General features: G+C 44.7%; 1 protein-coding gene across 2 annotated transcripts in view; it reads left to right on the forward strand.

Annotated features, from left to right (window-relative positions):
* Tbc1d1 (TBC1 domain family member 1) overlaps nucleotides 1-16308 on the forward strand; it is a 190873-nt gene that overhangs the window by 4155 nt on the left and 170410 nt on the right. For both annotated transcript variants that reach the window (XM_005074384.4, XM_013116552.3), the window contains exon 2: nucleotides 9509-10017. In XM_005074384.4, the coding sequence (XP_005074441.1) occupies nucleotides 9601-10017 (417 nt within the window). In that variant the 5' untranslated portion in view covers nucleotides 9509-9600. The remainder of the gene's footprint in view (nucleotides 1-9508; nucleotides 10018-16308) is intronic.

Raw genomic sequence — 16308 nt, forward strand, 5'->3', positions numbered from 1 at the left:
CCTAAGGGCTTATCAGAATTTATGGACTTATACGTGTAGAGTGCTTAAAACACACCTGATACCTAATTAAAATGACTGCTATTATTATTATGTTTATTTATTTTGTATTTCAACTCTAACATTAAGTTTGGATCTCAAAAGCCATGGAAGATTTAGATAGAACAACCAAGCCACCTCAATGAAAAAGATGTTTGAGGAGTAGTGATACTGTTAGAGTGAGAAGTTTTTGCGTAAGATAGGTCCAGATTAAAATCTCGCTTTCACCATTTATTAGTGAGGGAACACATCTGTGAAATGGGAGGATAAAGTAGACCCTTCCCAACAGTGGTAAAACAGAAAGGCATCTGCATCAAGTTCAAGAAGAGGAGAATCCAAGAGCCAAAAGATACAGGTTCAAATTCTACCCTCAGCCATCTGACCTTTGCCCTCACTGGAGGGGAGGGCATTTCTTCTCTCTCACTTGTCTAGGACTGTTGTGAGTTGAGTCAGTTAATGGATACACAGCACTGTTTGTGTTGACTGTTGTTACTACTCAAAACAGCCACACAGGAGGGAAGGTAACACACACACACACACACACACACACACACACACACACACACACGCACACGCACACGCACACGCGCGCGCACACACACACACACACACACACACACACACACACACACACACGCTGTGTGCCAGAGTCACCTAGGACTCCCATCCTCCAGCCCTGTGTCCTGTGTAACAAAATATGAGTATACAAGAAGTGGCAGTGACTTGCTACAGGACTGGCTTGAATTAGCTCTGACTTACATAAGCCGTTCCAAAGTGTCATATTAGAGAGGCACACCCCAGCACTGAGCGTCCAAGTTGATGAAAAGGTTGAGACCACTGGCTTCCAGGACTCTGTCTACTGCTGCAAAGGATGCCTTTGCATCATCACCGCCCTGACTGGAGTAGAAAGAAGTGACAAGCCGTGGTTTTTTTTTTTAATTTTGGTTTTCTGAGACAGGGTTTCTCTGTATTGTTTTGGAGGCTGTCCTGGAACTCACTCTATAGACCAGGCTGGCCTCGAACTCACAGAGATCCGCCTGCGTCTGCCTCCCGAGTGCTGGAATTAAAGGACCACCCGCCTGACAAGCCATGTTTTTAAGCAGTAATTGTGCATGATGCAACATGGAGGATAGCATCACAAGGCTATCGTTGTGAGAGTTAGAGGTCACAGATGAAGAGGGGAAGTAGGAAAGAGGGAAGGGACCAGCTCCTTTGTCATAACCCCCTTTTGTGAGAACTAATGTATTCTTGAAGAAATAACCCACCATAGCAGAGGAGTATTGCTCTCTTCACGGTGGTGGCCATGATTCAGTCACCTGCTACTACGGCCTACCTCTTAAAGGTCCATCACCTTTTAATACTGTCACATTGGGTGCCAGGCTTCCAGAACATGACCCTAAGGGCGCCCACTCAAATCATATCGAGCCCTAGTGCCCTTCTGCCAGCGTCTGAGCAGCTGAGAGCTGCAACTGCCTGAGCTAGCTATGGGAAAATTTTATTCCAGCCTCTGTGGTTTCCTGGGATGGGGCGATATGGAGCTGGGAAGGGAGAGGGCTCCCCCTACACAGCTTATGAACCTCTGCCCTGGCTTCTCTTGTTCTCAGCCTTCATGCACGCACTCCCCCCACACTTTTGTTCTTAAATTGAAGACGGAAGCAGCTTTGTATCCACACACAATGTGGGGGACATTTGGTATTCTGCATTATGGAAATTGCATTCACCAGATTTTAGAAACAGAAGAAATTTGGGAGATGATCTTATTTTATTCTCCTATAAGAGTAAACTTTAGATTTGGAGAAGTTAAGTCACTTGCTTTTTCAATTTCACACTTGAATGTGTCCTCATGGGGAAATTGAGGATGGGAGTCAGGGACTTGGACTGTCCCAAATCTGTCACTAAATTTAGACAAGTCACTTCTCCAGAACCTAGTCACTTCATTTCATATATAAGGGAAATTCCTAAATGGCTTAAAAGAACCTGGCTCCTTGTAAAGTTTTATGATCCTAAGTGCATGCTTCCAGGGTTAGCACATTTCCTTAACAAGATTATTGAGAGGGTTCTTGTGTTTGGGTAGCTGCTGTGTTTAAAGATCATTCTAGAGGGTCAGGCTTGCTATATGTGACTTTACTAACAAGAACCTAAGCAGAATCCCACTGGAATAACAAACAGGTCATGACTTTTACTGCTTTGGTACAGGACAAAAGAGACCTCAAAGTAGGTGGTTATCATTGAGGTTTAAAATGTGAAAGGTTCTCTCCTGAATATGTTGTGACTTGGGATACCTCTGAAACAATGCAATGATTTGCTAATATTATGGAATATTTTATGACACTTTTGACTGAAAAGTAATATGGTTATTTACCTAGTCTAAGTTATCCTGAATCTCATTGCATTAGTTACTTTTCTTGTTGCTTTGACAAAATACCAAGCAGAAAGCAAGTGAAGGGGCCAGCCTGTGTTGCTGGGATTGAGGGGAGGAGAGGGGCCAGGCTGTACTGCCAGAAGTGTGAGGCTGCTAACATTTTGGCAGATCAGGAAAAAGAGAGCATGGGCTGAAACCACAGGTGGATCTAGCCTTAGTGCCATGGACACAGAAGTCAGCCCACTTCTGCCAGCTAGGCCACACATCCCGAAGATCTCACAACCTCCACAAACCCCAGCAGCTGCAGGGAACCACATAATCAGAACAAGAGACTGGGAGCCGATTAATAGCTAAACCCTAACAGTCATGTTAGAATAATCTGAGTTACTCAGAAATAATTATGTCTAATGTTGAGCTTCAGTCTGACTCAGCAGTGTACGGTCTGCCCGCTTTTACAGATACTCTAGAATAATTGAAGCATTTGAAGCACACAGATACTTTTGCCAATGGAACTGCAGAACTAATTATTAGATGACTGATTGCTCCCCAAGTGATTGAAATGACAAGAAAGCAGAGAACAGTTTTGTCAGACTTTGCCACCTGATTTATAAGTGCACTACCTAAAGTAATTGATAGATCTCAGGTCTGTCCTTTGTGCTAATTCTAGAGTTTCATTAAACATGTCTTGGGATTAGCAGCTGTCAGCAGCTAGAATTTAAAGCAGGTTCAGTTACAGGACTGGATGTCAAGCCAGGCTTTTAATGCCACCTTCACCTATAAAGGGGGAGGGAATATTATTTATTGGACTACATGAATTTTAAGGCTTTCTGTTACCAAGAATGGCTGTATCCTAGAGGGTGTGGCTGTACACTAGAGGAAGAAGGAGATGCCTACTTTCATAAAATATATTCAGGAGCTAAGTAATTATTGCTTGGGGTGGGAGCTGGAGAAATGGCTCAGAGGTTAAGAGCACAGGCCGCTTTTCTAGAGGTCCTGAGTTCAATTCCCAGCAACCATATGGTGGCTCACAACCATCTATAATGAGAGCTGGTGCCCTCTTCTGGAGTGCAGGCACACACGCAGGTAGAACACTATATACATAATAAATAAATCTTAAAAAGTAATAGTGTCTTGCTTTGTTGTTGAATGTTTCAATATTTAAGATGAAAAGAAAGGCCAGTCTTGGTGGTGCGTGCCCTTTAATTCTAGCACTCGGGAGGTAGACCCTGGCGGATTTCTGTGAGTTCAAGGTCTGTGTGGTTACACAGAGAAACGTTGTCTCAAAAAAAAAAAAAAAAGCAATAAATACAATAGTGGATAGGTAGCCTGAACTGGCCATCTCTTGTAATCATATTGGTAACTACTCCAGTAGTTATCAGAGAACCTTCATCCAGTGACTGATGGAAACAGATGCAGAGACCCAAAGCCAAGCACTGGGCTGAGCTTGGGGAAGAGAGGGAGGAAGGATTATACAAGCCAGATAGCCAAGGGAACCCACAGAAACAACTAACCTGGGTTCATAGGAGCTCGCAAACTCTGGAGCTCCATAGGAGCTAGGGAGCCTTCCTGGGACAGACCTTGGCCCTCTGCATCATTGTGACAGTTGTGTAGTTTGAACTACTTGTGGGTCTCCTAGTACTAGGACTAGGGTTTGTCCTGAATGCTTTGGCTGTATTCCTCATGGGGTTACCTTACCCTGCCTTAATGTAAGGGGAGGAGCTTAGTCCTACCTCAGCTTGATATGCCATGCTTTGATGACACCCATGGGAGTTCTGCCCCTTTCTGAACAAAAACAGAGGTGGAGTGGATGGGGGGGGCAAGAGGGGAGGTGGGGGAGGGAATGGGGAGAAATGCTGTCAGGATGTGAAACAAATGAATAAATTGAATTAATAAAAAGCCAATAAACAAATAGATAAAATAAGAAGAAAAAAAATCAACATAAAACATAGCCCTGGGGCTTGAGAGGTATCTCAGCTAAGAGGGCTTACTGCTCTTTAAGAAGGCAGAGTTCAGTTCCCAGCATCCACACTGAGTGGCTCACAACTGCCTGTAATTCCAGCTCTAGAGAGATCTGATGCCTCTGACCTCCTAGGGCCCATGAATTCATGTGCACACACTCACACACATACACATAGTTAAAATAATAAAAATAATTCTTAAAAATAGTTCTAAACTATGTTCAAATTACAAGATTTTACTTTCAGAATATATATATATATGTATATATATATGGAATATGGAAAACAGAATGAAGAACAGACTTCATTTCTATATTAAAAAAGCTTTAAAATTCAAATAGTGATTTTTCTAACCCTAAATCTTAATAGTTTATGAAGCTTGTAATCTGTTGAAGGATGCCTATTCAGACTCTTAAAATAAATGTGACCATAGGGTTCAGTGCAGTAATGGAAAAGGCATGCCGCCGGTGGCTCTGACTTCCCTAGGAAGCAGCCACGGTTGCCCCAGCAGTGATGTCAATATTTAGGCTGGACTTGAGGGATGAGCGTGGGGCTGATTGAGAGATGATTCTTCTCTCTGGGTAGCTAGTGTTTCTACACAGCTCATGAGCAGGGTCACCAGATGCCTTTATTCTGAGCTACACTTCCCATCACGTTTCTGCCCTCAACATCCATGGTAGATGGAAATAGTGACTTCCTGTGGTGCTAGGTGGACATATCCCTGCCCATAATGCAGCCAGCTTCTCTAAGCCTTGCTTCTTCTACTGTAATGACTGCCACAGGTGTCATCCTGCCCATGGAAGGTGGGAAATTGACATCAACGCTAACTCTGGTCGTTACTGTTGGTCCTTTACCTTCCGTGCAGGAATCTGGTTTCTTCTCTCAGCGGCTTAACCCTGAAGGCCAGCTTGCCAGCTTCAAGCAAGGAAAACAACCTGATCTCTTACAGTCAGTGATGTTTGAAAGAGGGGAAGGGAACAGCATGTGCTGTGTCACCAGGCCATGAGAAACCACATCTTGTGTGGGGACTGTGACTGGTTCTCTATCTTAAAAGCAACCAAGTGTTGTGGAAGAGGACATTAAGGGGACTATAGGGCTGAGGATTCCAAGAGAAGGTTCAGTGTAGAGCTCATGGCATGAGATGATTGATAGATAGCAGCAGAGGACTCTAGGGGACAGGAAGGTCAGGTGCATTTATATGGTAGAGTCAGGACTGATGGGATGAGGGAGGAGTCCCAGTGACTTGGCCAGTGCTGTCCTATGCATCCAGGAGGCTGCCAGAAGGCCCACGTGGTAATAAAAGTGTGATCTTTGGGAAGTCACTACTGAGAGAACGGATCCTGTAAGAGGTAGGCCTTGTGGGAAGTCTTCAAGTTGTTTAAGACTGTGCCTTTGAGGGAGATGGTGGGACCCCAGGTCCTTCCTCATGCCCTCTTTTGTTTGTATGAATTAAATGCCATGCCTTTCTGCCACAGTGTCCTTTCTCACCTAAAAAAAGTGACAGCACAACCCATCGCAGTCTGGAGGAGTGCAGTCATAAGCCAAAGCTTTTCTCTTTCCAAGTCGATTGTCTCAGGTGTTTGCTCTAGGAATGGAGAGCAGTGAATGACATAAAATGAACAGAGGCGCTGTTTGCTGGGATGCAGGAGAAGTTCTGGGAAGGAGGGAGATGAGACTGAGTTAGTTGTGAGACAATTAGATTCCTGGCTGAGGAGCTTATCAGCGGAGAGGATGTAGAAATATGAATGGCTCATCTGGAACTCAGAAAGGAGATTGTCTGGGAGAAAAATACTTGGGAATTAATAGAGTGGATGCGATCAGCTCATTTTGTGGGGTATGAAGAGGGTGGGCTTCAGGGCCAGATGCAAACTCTTCCATGTCACCTTGTAATGAGCTATTCAAGGACTGTGGTCTCCTGATTCTTAAGAGTCACCTTTAGACAATACATCTAGAGTGTGTCATGTTCACAGTAATATGAGTAGTTGACTGTGTTTCTTGGCCCCCACAGATACTATTGTCCACAGAAAAAGCAGTTGGGAAAAGGGAAGGGAATGGGACCAAACAGAAGTTGTGGGGCCTTCAAATAACCTGAGAACAGGCACCCTGCAGGTAAGACAGGAGCCAGAAGAGTCTCAAGAAGGGATGTGGACAAAGTCTGGGGAGATGGGACAGGTAAGCCACGAAAGTGTGAGGACCAGAGTTACGGTCACCAGAGCTCTCAGACATGCTGGCTGGGTGTGGCAGTCTACCTGTAATTACAGCCTGGGAAGGCAGAGACAGGGGATCCTCAGAGTAAGCCGGCTATGGAAACTATACCAGGAAGCTCTGGACTTGATTGAGAGACCCTGCCTAAAGGAATATGTAGCACAATTCCAGTTTGTCTTAACAATAAAAGCCCAGAGTCAGATATTACGGGGTAAAAGCTGAAAGATCAGAGAAGCCGAACAGCCAGCCGCTAGAGCTCTTAGCCCTATGAAATCCTCAGACTGAGAGGAGACCGAGCTCCTGTTTCCTCCCACCTTATACTGTCTCCTCCCACCTTATATTCCTCTCTCTGCCCAGGCATCTCACTTCCTGTCTGTCTGTATAGACCTCCAGACCTCTATGGTTAACAAGCGGCTAGCTCCGCCCTCTGATCTTCAGGCAAGCTTTATTTGTTAGAGCACGAACAAAACATCACCACATGAATAAGCTGGAACAGTGCTGGGGGGATGATTCCCAACCTCACCCTTTGTCCTCCATGTACAGTTCCACCCAGTTATGTCCACTGACACACATGCCAACATACAATAATGTGAAAACAAAAGGAAAAAGGGAGGTGTGGCCTGCCTGGAAAATCCATCAGAGGGAGCGAGGCAATGGAAGGGCCATTTTGCTGTCTTTGGATTTCACAACCTGCAAGACCTGGGTGGCTTTAATTCGTGCAGTTTCAGTGGCTCTACAGTGTGGATGAGGACCAAGCAGAAAAGGATGGGCATCAGGGCGAGAAGACACCAAGAGGAAGATATTAGGGAAGAATTTGTGTGAGAAGAATGAAAAGGAAGATGGAGGCTGAGGGAGGTTCAAGGTTCAGGAAAGATGGTACCCTTCCTTCTCTTCCTTCTTCATCATCGGCCTCCTTTTAAGACTAGGATGATGCTCATTCTTTAAGGCACCCTTGAAGCCCGACTCTGTGTCAGAGCGAAAAAGAGAAGTACAGTCCTGTCCTTCATGGGGCTGCTTTTTGTGTCCGTGCTCCAGGGGGAGGCATGGCGACTGAAGGCTGAATGGGGCTGGGGTGAGTAGAGCTTAAGATGCTATTGGCAACTGAGCTTTGCACAAAAGCGTTTTGCCATCCTCTGGGATGAGCCTCAAGATACATCAAAGGTTTCAGGGGGTGGTGGCACACACCTTTCATCCCAGCCCCGGGAGGCAGAGGCAGGTGGATCTCAATGAGTTCGAGGCCAACCCTGTCTACAGAACTAGCTCCAGGATAGGCAAGGCTACACAGAGAAATGATTTCTCAAAAAACCAGCCCCCGCTTCCCCCGCAAAAAAAGATACCTCAAAGGTAGTTACTGATGATAAAGAATTTAGTCAAGAGAATTTGGGTTTGGAAAAGATAATGTTGGCATCTGTTGGCAGAGTGACCCAAGGCTAGTGTTTTGAACATGATACGCAGCAAAATTATGTTAAAAGAGTATGAAACTAGGCTGGGCATTGGTGGCGCACGCCTTTAATCCCAGCACATGGGAGGCAGAGGCAGGCGGATCTCTGTGAGTTCGAGGCCAGCCTGGTCTACAAGAGCTAGTTCCAGGACAGCCTCCAAAGCCACAGAGAAACCCTGTCTCGAAAAAAAACAAAACAAAACAAAAAAACAAAAAAAAAAAAGAGTATGAAACTGTGAGTCTGTACCTCTGGACAGACTCAGGAGGGCCCTTTGAATTTTAAGTAGGGGGAGCTGTCCTTTGCAAAGCCCATGCCCATATCCTGAGGAATGTCTTGATGGGAAGCCACCTCCTTTTTTTCTTCTAATGCCAGTGCTTAAATTTATATTAAAATATATTAATAAACTCCAACTCTTGGGGCTGAAGAGATGGCTCAGCGGTTAATAGCACTGACTGTTTTATAGAGGACCTGGTTTGGTTGCAAACACCCACACGGAGGCTTAAAACCATCTGTAACTCCAGTTTCAGGGGATCTAATGCCCTCTTCAGGCCTCCTTGGGCACCTGGCATTCAACATGCTACACATACATACATGCAGGCAAAACATTCATACCAAAACCAAAAGTACAAACAAAAACCTATTGCCCTGCTTCAAAAAATTAAATTAAATAATAATTGACTATGCCCTGGGGCTATAGCTTAGTGGTAGAACAATAGCCTAGAATGAGTGAGATCCTGGGTTTTTGTTTAAAAAATGAATTTGCTGGTATCATAAGTGAGTAGGTCAACTATTTAAAATGGGTCTGGTTCAATTAACTATGATGAGTAATGGGTTGATTTTTTTTCCTTCACAAAATTCTTTTGAGGGTAAGGGGTTACTTCTATTGAATTTTGTTGTCTTAGAGAAACTCCCTGAAATAATTTTTAAATAGTCCAACAGAGTGTGTAGCTGTCAGAGCTGTCTCATTTTCTCCTGTGCTCTCGTGTGTGTGTATGTGTACATGCATGAGCACGAGCACGAGTGTGCATGTGTTCCCACTCTTATGTGTGAGTGTTTTACCTGCATGTATGTTTTGTTTGTTTGCACCATGTATATGCTTAGCTATCAGATCCTCTGGAACTGGAGTTACAGGTGGCTGTGAACCAACATGTGGGTACTGGGAAAGGAGCCCAGGTCCTCTGCCAGAGCAACAGGTCTTCTTACACTCTGAGCCATCTCTCCAGCCCCTCCTCTGCCCTGCATTTTTTTTTCCCCTCACTCTGTGAGGCTCATATTCTCCAACAGATTCCCAGTAGGGTCTTTGTGTTCCACAATGAATGTGACAGTTACACCATTTCTAGGTTTTATGTGTAATAAAATTTCAGGAAATCTCATTCTAGGTAGAGTTTATTTGAACAAATATCCATTTCTTCTTACATTTGAGTGTCAGACTGTTAAATTCTGGGGTAATAACTCTGCAAGTGGCTATTGCTGTGACTTGATTAAATTCTGTTTCTCTCCCCCAGGATTCTGCCTTCAGAAGCATGTGAAATAGATTACTCCATTTAAACCAGGGAAAGAGTAGCACGATTTCCTGGCTCTCCAGACCTCTCCCAGGATGGACGTGATCACATTCACAGCGAGGAAGCATCCGTTCCCTCATGAGCTCTCGGTGGACTTCGGCTTACAGCTGGTGGGCGCCTTACCTGTGCATTCTCTCACTACTATGCCCATGCTGCCATGGGTGGTGGCCGAAGTACGAAGACTCAGTGACCAGGGCTCCAAAAAGGTGCCTGGGATCAAGCAAGTCCGGCTTTGGGTTTCACCCTCGGGACTGAGATGTGAACCTGACCTGAGAAAAAGTCAACAGTGGGACCCGCTGATCTGCTCCAGCATCTTTGAGTGCAAGCCTCAGCGTGTTCACAAACTCATTCACAACAGTCACGACCCCAGCTACTTTGCTTGTCTCATTAAGGAGGAGGCTGCCAACAGGCAGAGCCTCTGCTATGTGTTTAAAGCAGACGATCAAACTAAAGTAAGTTGAGGTGGGGATCAAAAGATAAGGCATGGGTGACTGCAGAGTTTGTATGATGCCGGGGTCGGGATGCTTATTTTGAGTGTGCCGGGAGTAACGAGAAAACACTGCTCTTATACATAGTTTAACAGAATTTGGGATTTACAGGGAGTTCATAGTGTTTGTTGAAGGATATTTAGTACATTGTTGTTGTTTGTGAGACCTGATTTTATGTAGACCAGGCTGACAGCAAACTCTTGAGGATGATCTTTCTGTTTTGTTTTGTTTTTCAAGACCGGGTTTCTCTATGTAGCTTTGGAGCCTGTCCTGGAACTCACTTTGTAGCCCAGGCTGACCCAGAACTCACAGAGATCTGCCAGCCTCTGCCTCCCTAGTGCTGGGACTAAAGGCGTGCTCCACCAACGCCTGGTGAAGGATATTTATAATATCTATTTAAAATGTAAACTTCCGGGTTCAAAAATTCAACAGAAAAGCCTGCCTAGAATTATAAACAAGAGCTGAATTGTCGGGACTCATGTTGTTTATGGCTTTGGCTTTGAAGTTCCAGTTCCTCTTGAGTTGCAGTGTGCACATGAGCCATGGGTGATGGGTTAAAGTAGAAATCACGGCTCAGTGCTTGGTGGTCCCCAAGACTGCATTCCCATAAGTGACTAGTGGAGGCCAGGCTTTTCTATTGCAAACTGCATTTTGGGTAGCAAAGTTCTAGGTCACATTCTTTAATCCCATTAAGAAAAATACAGTTATTTATCAACCGCATGAAATCCTTTTCAGCCAGTTTCCCAAGGCAGAGATCATATTTACACATACAAAGGTCATTGGTTGATGAGAACAGAGCTATGAGTCTAAGTTTTGATGCTATCAGAGTTCTTTTGTGTCTTTGTCCTTTTGCCAACTTCTGCCCAGATCGGATCACGCTGGTGTTATGATGTGTCTGGGAGGAATGTAGAGGTGCAGCCGAGGCTCTGCTGTTTCCCCGTCTGTTTCTGTTTGACTGCTACCAGCATTCTTCGTAGGTCTTTTTGGGACTTACTTCAAGCTGCCTGTCTGTTTCATGAATAACAGTGCACATAAAATGAAAATGTAATCCATGTAGCCACCTTCTCAGTTGGACCCTCGGGAGGAAATGTAGTTTAGCATAGCACACAAGAAGCAGCCATGGGCTCCACACAGCTAACCCCACCAGTGGCCTGATGGTCTGCTGTCTCAGGTGTTAGACACAAGCATGCTTCTGGGACAGGAGCTGTCGGCCACTTATACTGAGCAAGGACGCCAAAGTTCTTGAAAATGACAGAAAAATCTGTGGTTCTCATACTTTCCTTTCTCTTCTTTCTTTTGCTATTTTATTTATTCATTTAGTTTTGAGACAGGGTTTCTCTGTGTATTCCTGGCTGTCCTGGAACTTATTCTGTAGACCAGGCTGGCCTTGAACATGGAGATCTGCCTGCCTTTGCCTCCTGAGTGCTGGGATTAAAGGCATGTATCATCACTGCCTAGCTCCTTTTTTTAACAGCGGGTTTCACGGGGCTCAGGCCGATCTCAAATGCAAACCCTCTATATAGTTGAGGTTGATCTTGAATTGCTAATCTGCCTGCCTGCTGGGGTAAGAGGAGTGTTCCCCCATGACCTCCATGTTTAAAATGTGAGTAGAAATGCCAACGTTCTCTGTTGCTTCCTCCTAGGTTCTTTTGCACGCTCTCCAGGATGTCAGAATATCATTGGGAAATTAATGTTCTATTGCTTGGCCCTCCATAGCCACGGGTTCCATGTCAGTGGATTCAGCTGGCAGCCGATAGAAAATATTTGCAAAAACACATCAAGCTTATGCTGAACGTGTGCAAACACGCTTTCTCTTGTCCTTGGTGTCACAGAGCACTGACATTATGTCTGGCATTACGGGCCATCTAGAGATTATTTGAAGGATAAAGGGGGTTGTGCAGAGGTTATTTACAAACTGTTTGTACAAGAGACTAGAGCACCTGCGGGTTCTGGCGTCTGTGGGATCCTGGAACAACGCTCCTGAAGATGTCAAGGGACAGCAGTGGATTTGGGAACACTCACTTTTGTCTGTTCCTTTAACTCACCGACTCAGTGGTTGCCACCCTGGCTGGTGTCTCAGAAGTCATTAGCAGAAGCAAGGAGGAAGGTATCTGTGCCAGGAGGGTCAGGAAGTCGAAGTCTAACACATGCCCTGGGTGTAGAGAAAAGCTTTTTGTTTGTTTGTTTTTTTGTTGTTGTTGTTTTGGTTAAGCTGATGTGTGAAGCTTAAAGCCACCATCCTACTCAAATGTCTCAGTGCTATGACTCATGTAGTGGTAACCACGCCTGTGTTTCGGAAACGCTCCACAGAGTCACACTTGAAAGATCAGAGAGACTAACTTCTGGATTCAAATCCTGTCTCTGTTACGTATGAACTGGTGACCTCGGGCAACTGAGCGTGCTTGCTCATCAGTAAAATTACAGTAATTATCTCATGCAGTTGCTGGGAGGGTTAAGGGAGATAGAGTGGGACCCAGAAGTGAGTCTGCTGGCTTGAGGTTCTAAGCAGTCACCCAGCGGGCACAAATCCCTGGCTTCCATCTTCAGCACTGCCAATCAAAGAAAGAAAATACCCATAGTAATACGCATTTACGGGCATGAACTTTAAGATTGTATTTTATGTATTTGTTTGGTGTGCACTGGGGAGGTGTGCATGCCGTGGGGTGTGTGTGGAGGTCAGAGGAAAGCTGTAGCCTCTCTTTTTACCTTGCGGTTCTGGGTACCACAGGTCAGCAGACTTGGCAGCAGGCACCTTTACCCACTGAACCATGTCATTGGCCTCTGTACTCAAGAAGGTTTAATGGAAGCAGATTAAGTGGTAACATTCCAAGGGTTTGGGGAAAAGAGAGTAGGAATGTGGAGGTCTTCAGCTCCCAGGTGACGCTCTTGTCATCCTTGACCAACATTTTATTAACTCAACTCCTACAAAACTCCATGAATAAACCTAAGGGTTCCTGCTATTTGGGAAGATCTCGGATAAAGAGGACAGGGTTAAACAGCTACCTTTCCCGAAGGATTTTGCACAGAACATTGTGCAGCGTCTCACAGTTTTGACTCTTCCCCAAGGTCTTCCCCAACCATCTGTGAACAAGCTCTGGCCAGTCATTTGGACCCCTGAGAGAAGCGAGAGATTTACAGCAAAATTCTGTATCGGAGGCTTTCAGTCTTGCTCCGAGCAGAGAATTAGTCTTACTCTCTATTCTAAAAAAGCCATCTTTGAAATATAATCCTTAAGATCTTTTTGGCTTGTGCAGTTTTTACCAACATGAATTGCTGTTAGAGTACAAATTGCTGCCATCCTGCTCATTTTATTTGAAAGGGTTGTTTGCAACATAGCTACTTAAGTCAGGCATTTGGTTCTTGTCAGAAATAGAATAGTAAATGACAGTGGTCCTGATTTTAACTGACATATCTATTATGCTCCTGAGACACCTTGGCAAGCAAGATGTCTCCAAACAGGATTATCTGTTGTAGGAGTGTGCAAACCGGCACCACATTTCTCTCGACTGTTCTGTAGCGTTTGCTCAAGTGACCGAATTCTCTAGATTAAGGCTTCCTCTGAGCCGATGAGATCAGCCCTGGTTGTGCTTGCCAAACCAAACATATCTTCGCTGCCATAGGCATAGGGCTCCTGTTTGGGAGGAGGTCCTTTCATCAGTATCTGAGTTAATTTGCCACAGAATATCTAAGGAGTCTAGGCAGGGAGGGCTAATTTTCCACTGTGATATGGCCCTTCCGTTGGCTGTTCCACAGAACATTCTTGAGTTACTCCACAGAGAAAAGTTTCCATCACCAAATGCATTAGGATAGCATCTGAAATGTTTTTGCCTGAGGGTCAATGTTCTCCTTTAAAAAGTTACCAAGTGTGCCGTGTGTGGTGGCGTTCACCTTTAATCCAGCACTTGGGAGGCAGAGGCAGGTGGATCTCTGTAAGTTCAAGGCCAGCCTGGTCTACAGAGTGAGCTCCAGGCCAGCCAGGGCTATCTAGGGAGATCCTATATCAACAAAACAAAATGAATGTTATCAAGTTTCCTATCAACACTTACTCTATTAGAAATTACAACTGAGATATTGTGAAGATACTGATTTTAAAATTTATTTTAAATATAAAAGCAACGAACTCCTTACATGGTAATATAAGGAACATTTTCATGGATTGTAACTATATTTTCTATAAAGTGTTTAGCAGTAATAGTGGCCCAGTTTGATTTTCTCAGATCTTTTTGATATCTGGTGTGGTAGAAGGGGGTAGGTCTCCATCCATTCTTTGTGATATGTCATTTTCACTGAGTAGCTGAAGAAAACTTGGCTTCAGACATACAGGTAACAAAAAAACAGAGAAGCAGTGATGACTTTTTAAGAATACTGCTACCACTCAGCAAATGCTGCTTTCTTAAGGTTTGGCTGCAGTGGGCATCTGAGTCCTCACAAGGCACTCTGCGCACGTTTTTATATTAAAACTCAGTTTTTTTCCTGTGCTTTAATGAATATTTTAAGCATGATTCTGCACCATCATGCACTGATTGCTTAGAAACCATTGTCTCTTTGAGTAGCACAGTGTACACATGTATGTCTCTATGTGAATGTATGCAGGTGTGCATGGAGGCCAGAAGAGAATATTAGATTTCCTGGAGCTGGAGTTACAGATAGGTGTGAACCACCCAATTGTGGTGTTGGAAACCAAATTCAGGTCCTCTGGAAGAGCTCCAAATGCTCTTCATCTCTCCAGTCTCTAGATATGTTTTTGTTACTTCTGTTCAGATGTATCTGTGTGCCTGTATGAGTGAACACCACATGTATGTGGATGCCACAGAAGCCAGGAGAGGGCATCGGGTCCCTCAGAGCTGGAGTTACAGGTGGCTGTGAGCCGTCTCTCATGAGTGCTGAGAACTGAACTCAGAGGAGCGGCAAGTGCTCTTAACCACTGAGTGGTCTCTCCAGCACCACAATGGGTGGTTGCTTTGTTTTGTTTCTAAGTGCCAAATGCTTTTACTTCTTCTTTACCACATCGGAACACAGTTCTTCACATACCGTTTATGACCCTGTTTCTGGTCTTCTGGATTTGTTGTCCAGTCTGTGCACAGCATGGGTGTTTAATAACTGATGGGATGGGTAGCCCATCCTTGCCGTCCCTTTCCATCAGGGAACTCTTGTCACTGCAGCCTCATACCGCTTTTCCCAAAGAGGATATTCCTTATCTGTTCTCAAATGAGATGCTAAATTTGGGGGGCGATACGGGGAAAGGGGGACAAGGGTGGGGAGAGGGTCAGTAGAGTGAAGCTAGGGTAACTGTGAGGGAGATGCATGTCCAGAAGTTTGCTTGGAGACGATAACCCGATTAAATGATGCCAGAGAAGATGTATTTGTATGCTTCTTATAGCCTGTGAGAAAAAAAATGTTTTCCTTTTCTATAGCAACTAAGCTGTGGTTCTCTTAAAATTTCTTATTTATTGCTTTTTGTAATTGTAATTACGGTAAGTGTATTCCTTTCTGTGTCCATGCTACAGTGTGTACAGGCGTGTGTAGGGCAACATTATGGGGTTGGTTCTCTCCACCTTCATGTGGGTTCTAGGGATTGAATTTGGGTTGTCGGGCTTGCTCTGCCAGCATCTTTACCCATTGGACCATCTTCTATAAACTACACTGCTTGGAGGTGACACAAATCTCAAAGTAAACCGTATAGACTCCCTTACAATAATGTTGTTTCTATAATCATTCATAGACTTAAAAGCAGTGTTTCTTTTTGAAATGTCTAGCAAAGAGAAACAAAAGAAAGTGTATCCTTGCTTGAGACTCTGTAAGCCCATCTTTCTCAGGAGCCCTCGGGACTGAGTGCATCCACCACCCCCAACACACATCCCAACTGGGGTACCTTGCTTTACATGAGAGTGGTGGACACCACTTTCTCATTGTTGTTACTTTGGTTCATGGTTTAAGCAAGGGTAGAGCCCATCATGGAGGGGAAGGCATGGCGGTGGCAGCTGGTCTTGTTGGGTCCACAGTCAGAGAGCAGAGAGAGGAATGTCAGTGCCCTCCAGGCAACTCCTGTATATTTAGTCTGGGATCCTACCCCGTGGGTTGGTACTTCCCACAAGCAGGGAGGGGCTTTCTTCCTCAGTTAAACTGGAAACGCCATAGATATTTTCATAGATAATTGGTGACATGTTTCTTCAGAGATTCTAAATGCAGATAAACCAACAATGAAGCTTAACTATCAATACCCCTGCATATTAAAGCCAAGGCTTTTTTTTGGCT

The sequence above is a fragment of the Mesocricetus auratus genome, unplaced genomic scaffold (genome assembly GCF_017639785.1).
Source record: "Mesocricetus auratus isolate SY011 unplaced genomic scaffold, BCM_Maur_2.0 Super-Scaffold_100006, whole genome shotgun sequence".
In the NCBI taxonomy this organism is placed as follows: Eukaryota; Metazoa; Chordata; class Mammalia; order Rodentia; family Cricetidae; genus Mesocricetus; species Mesocricetus auratus.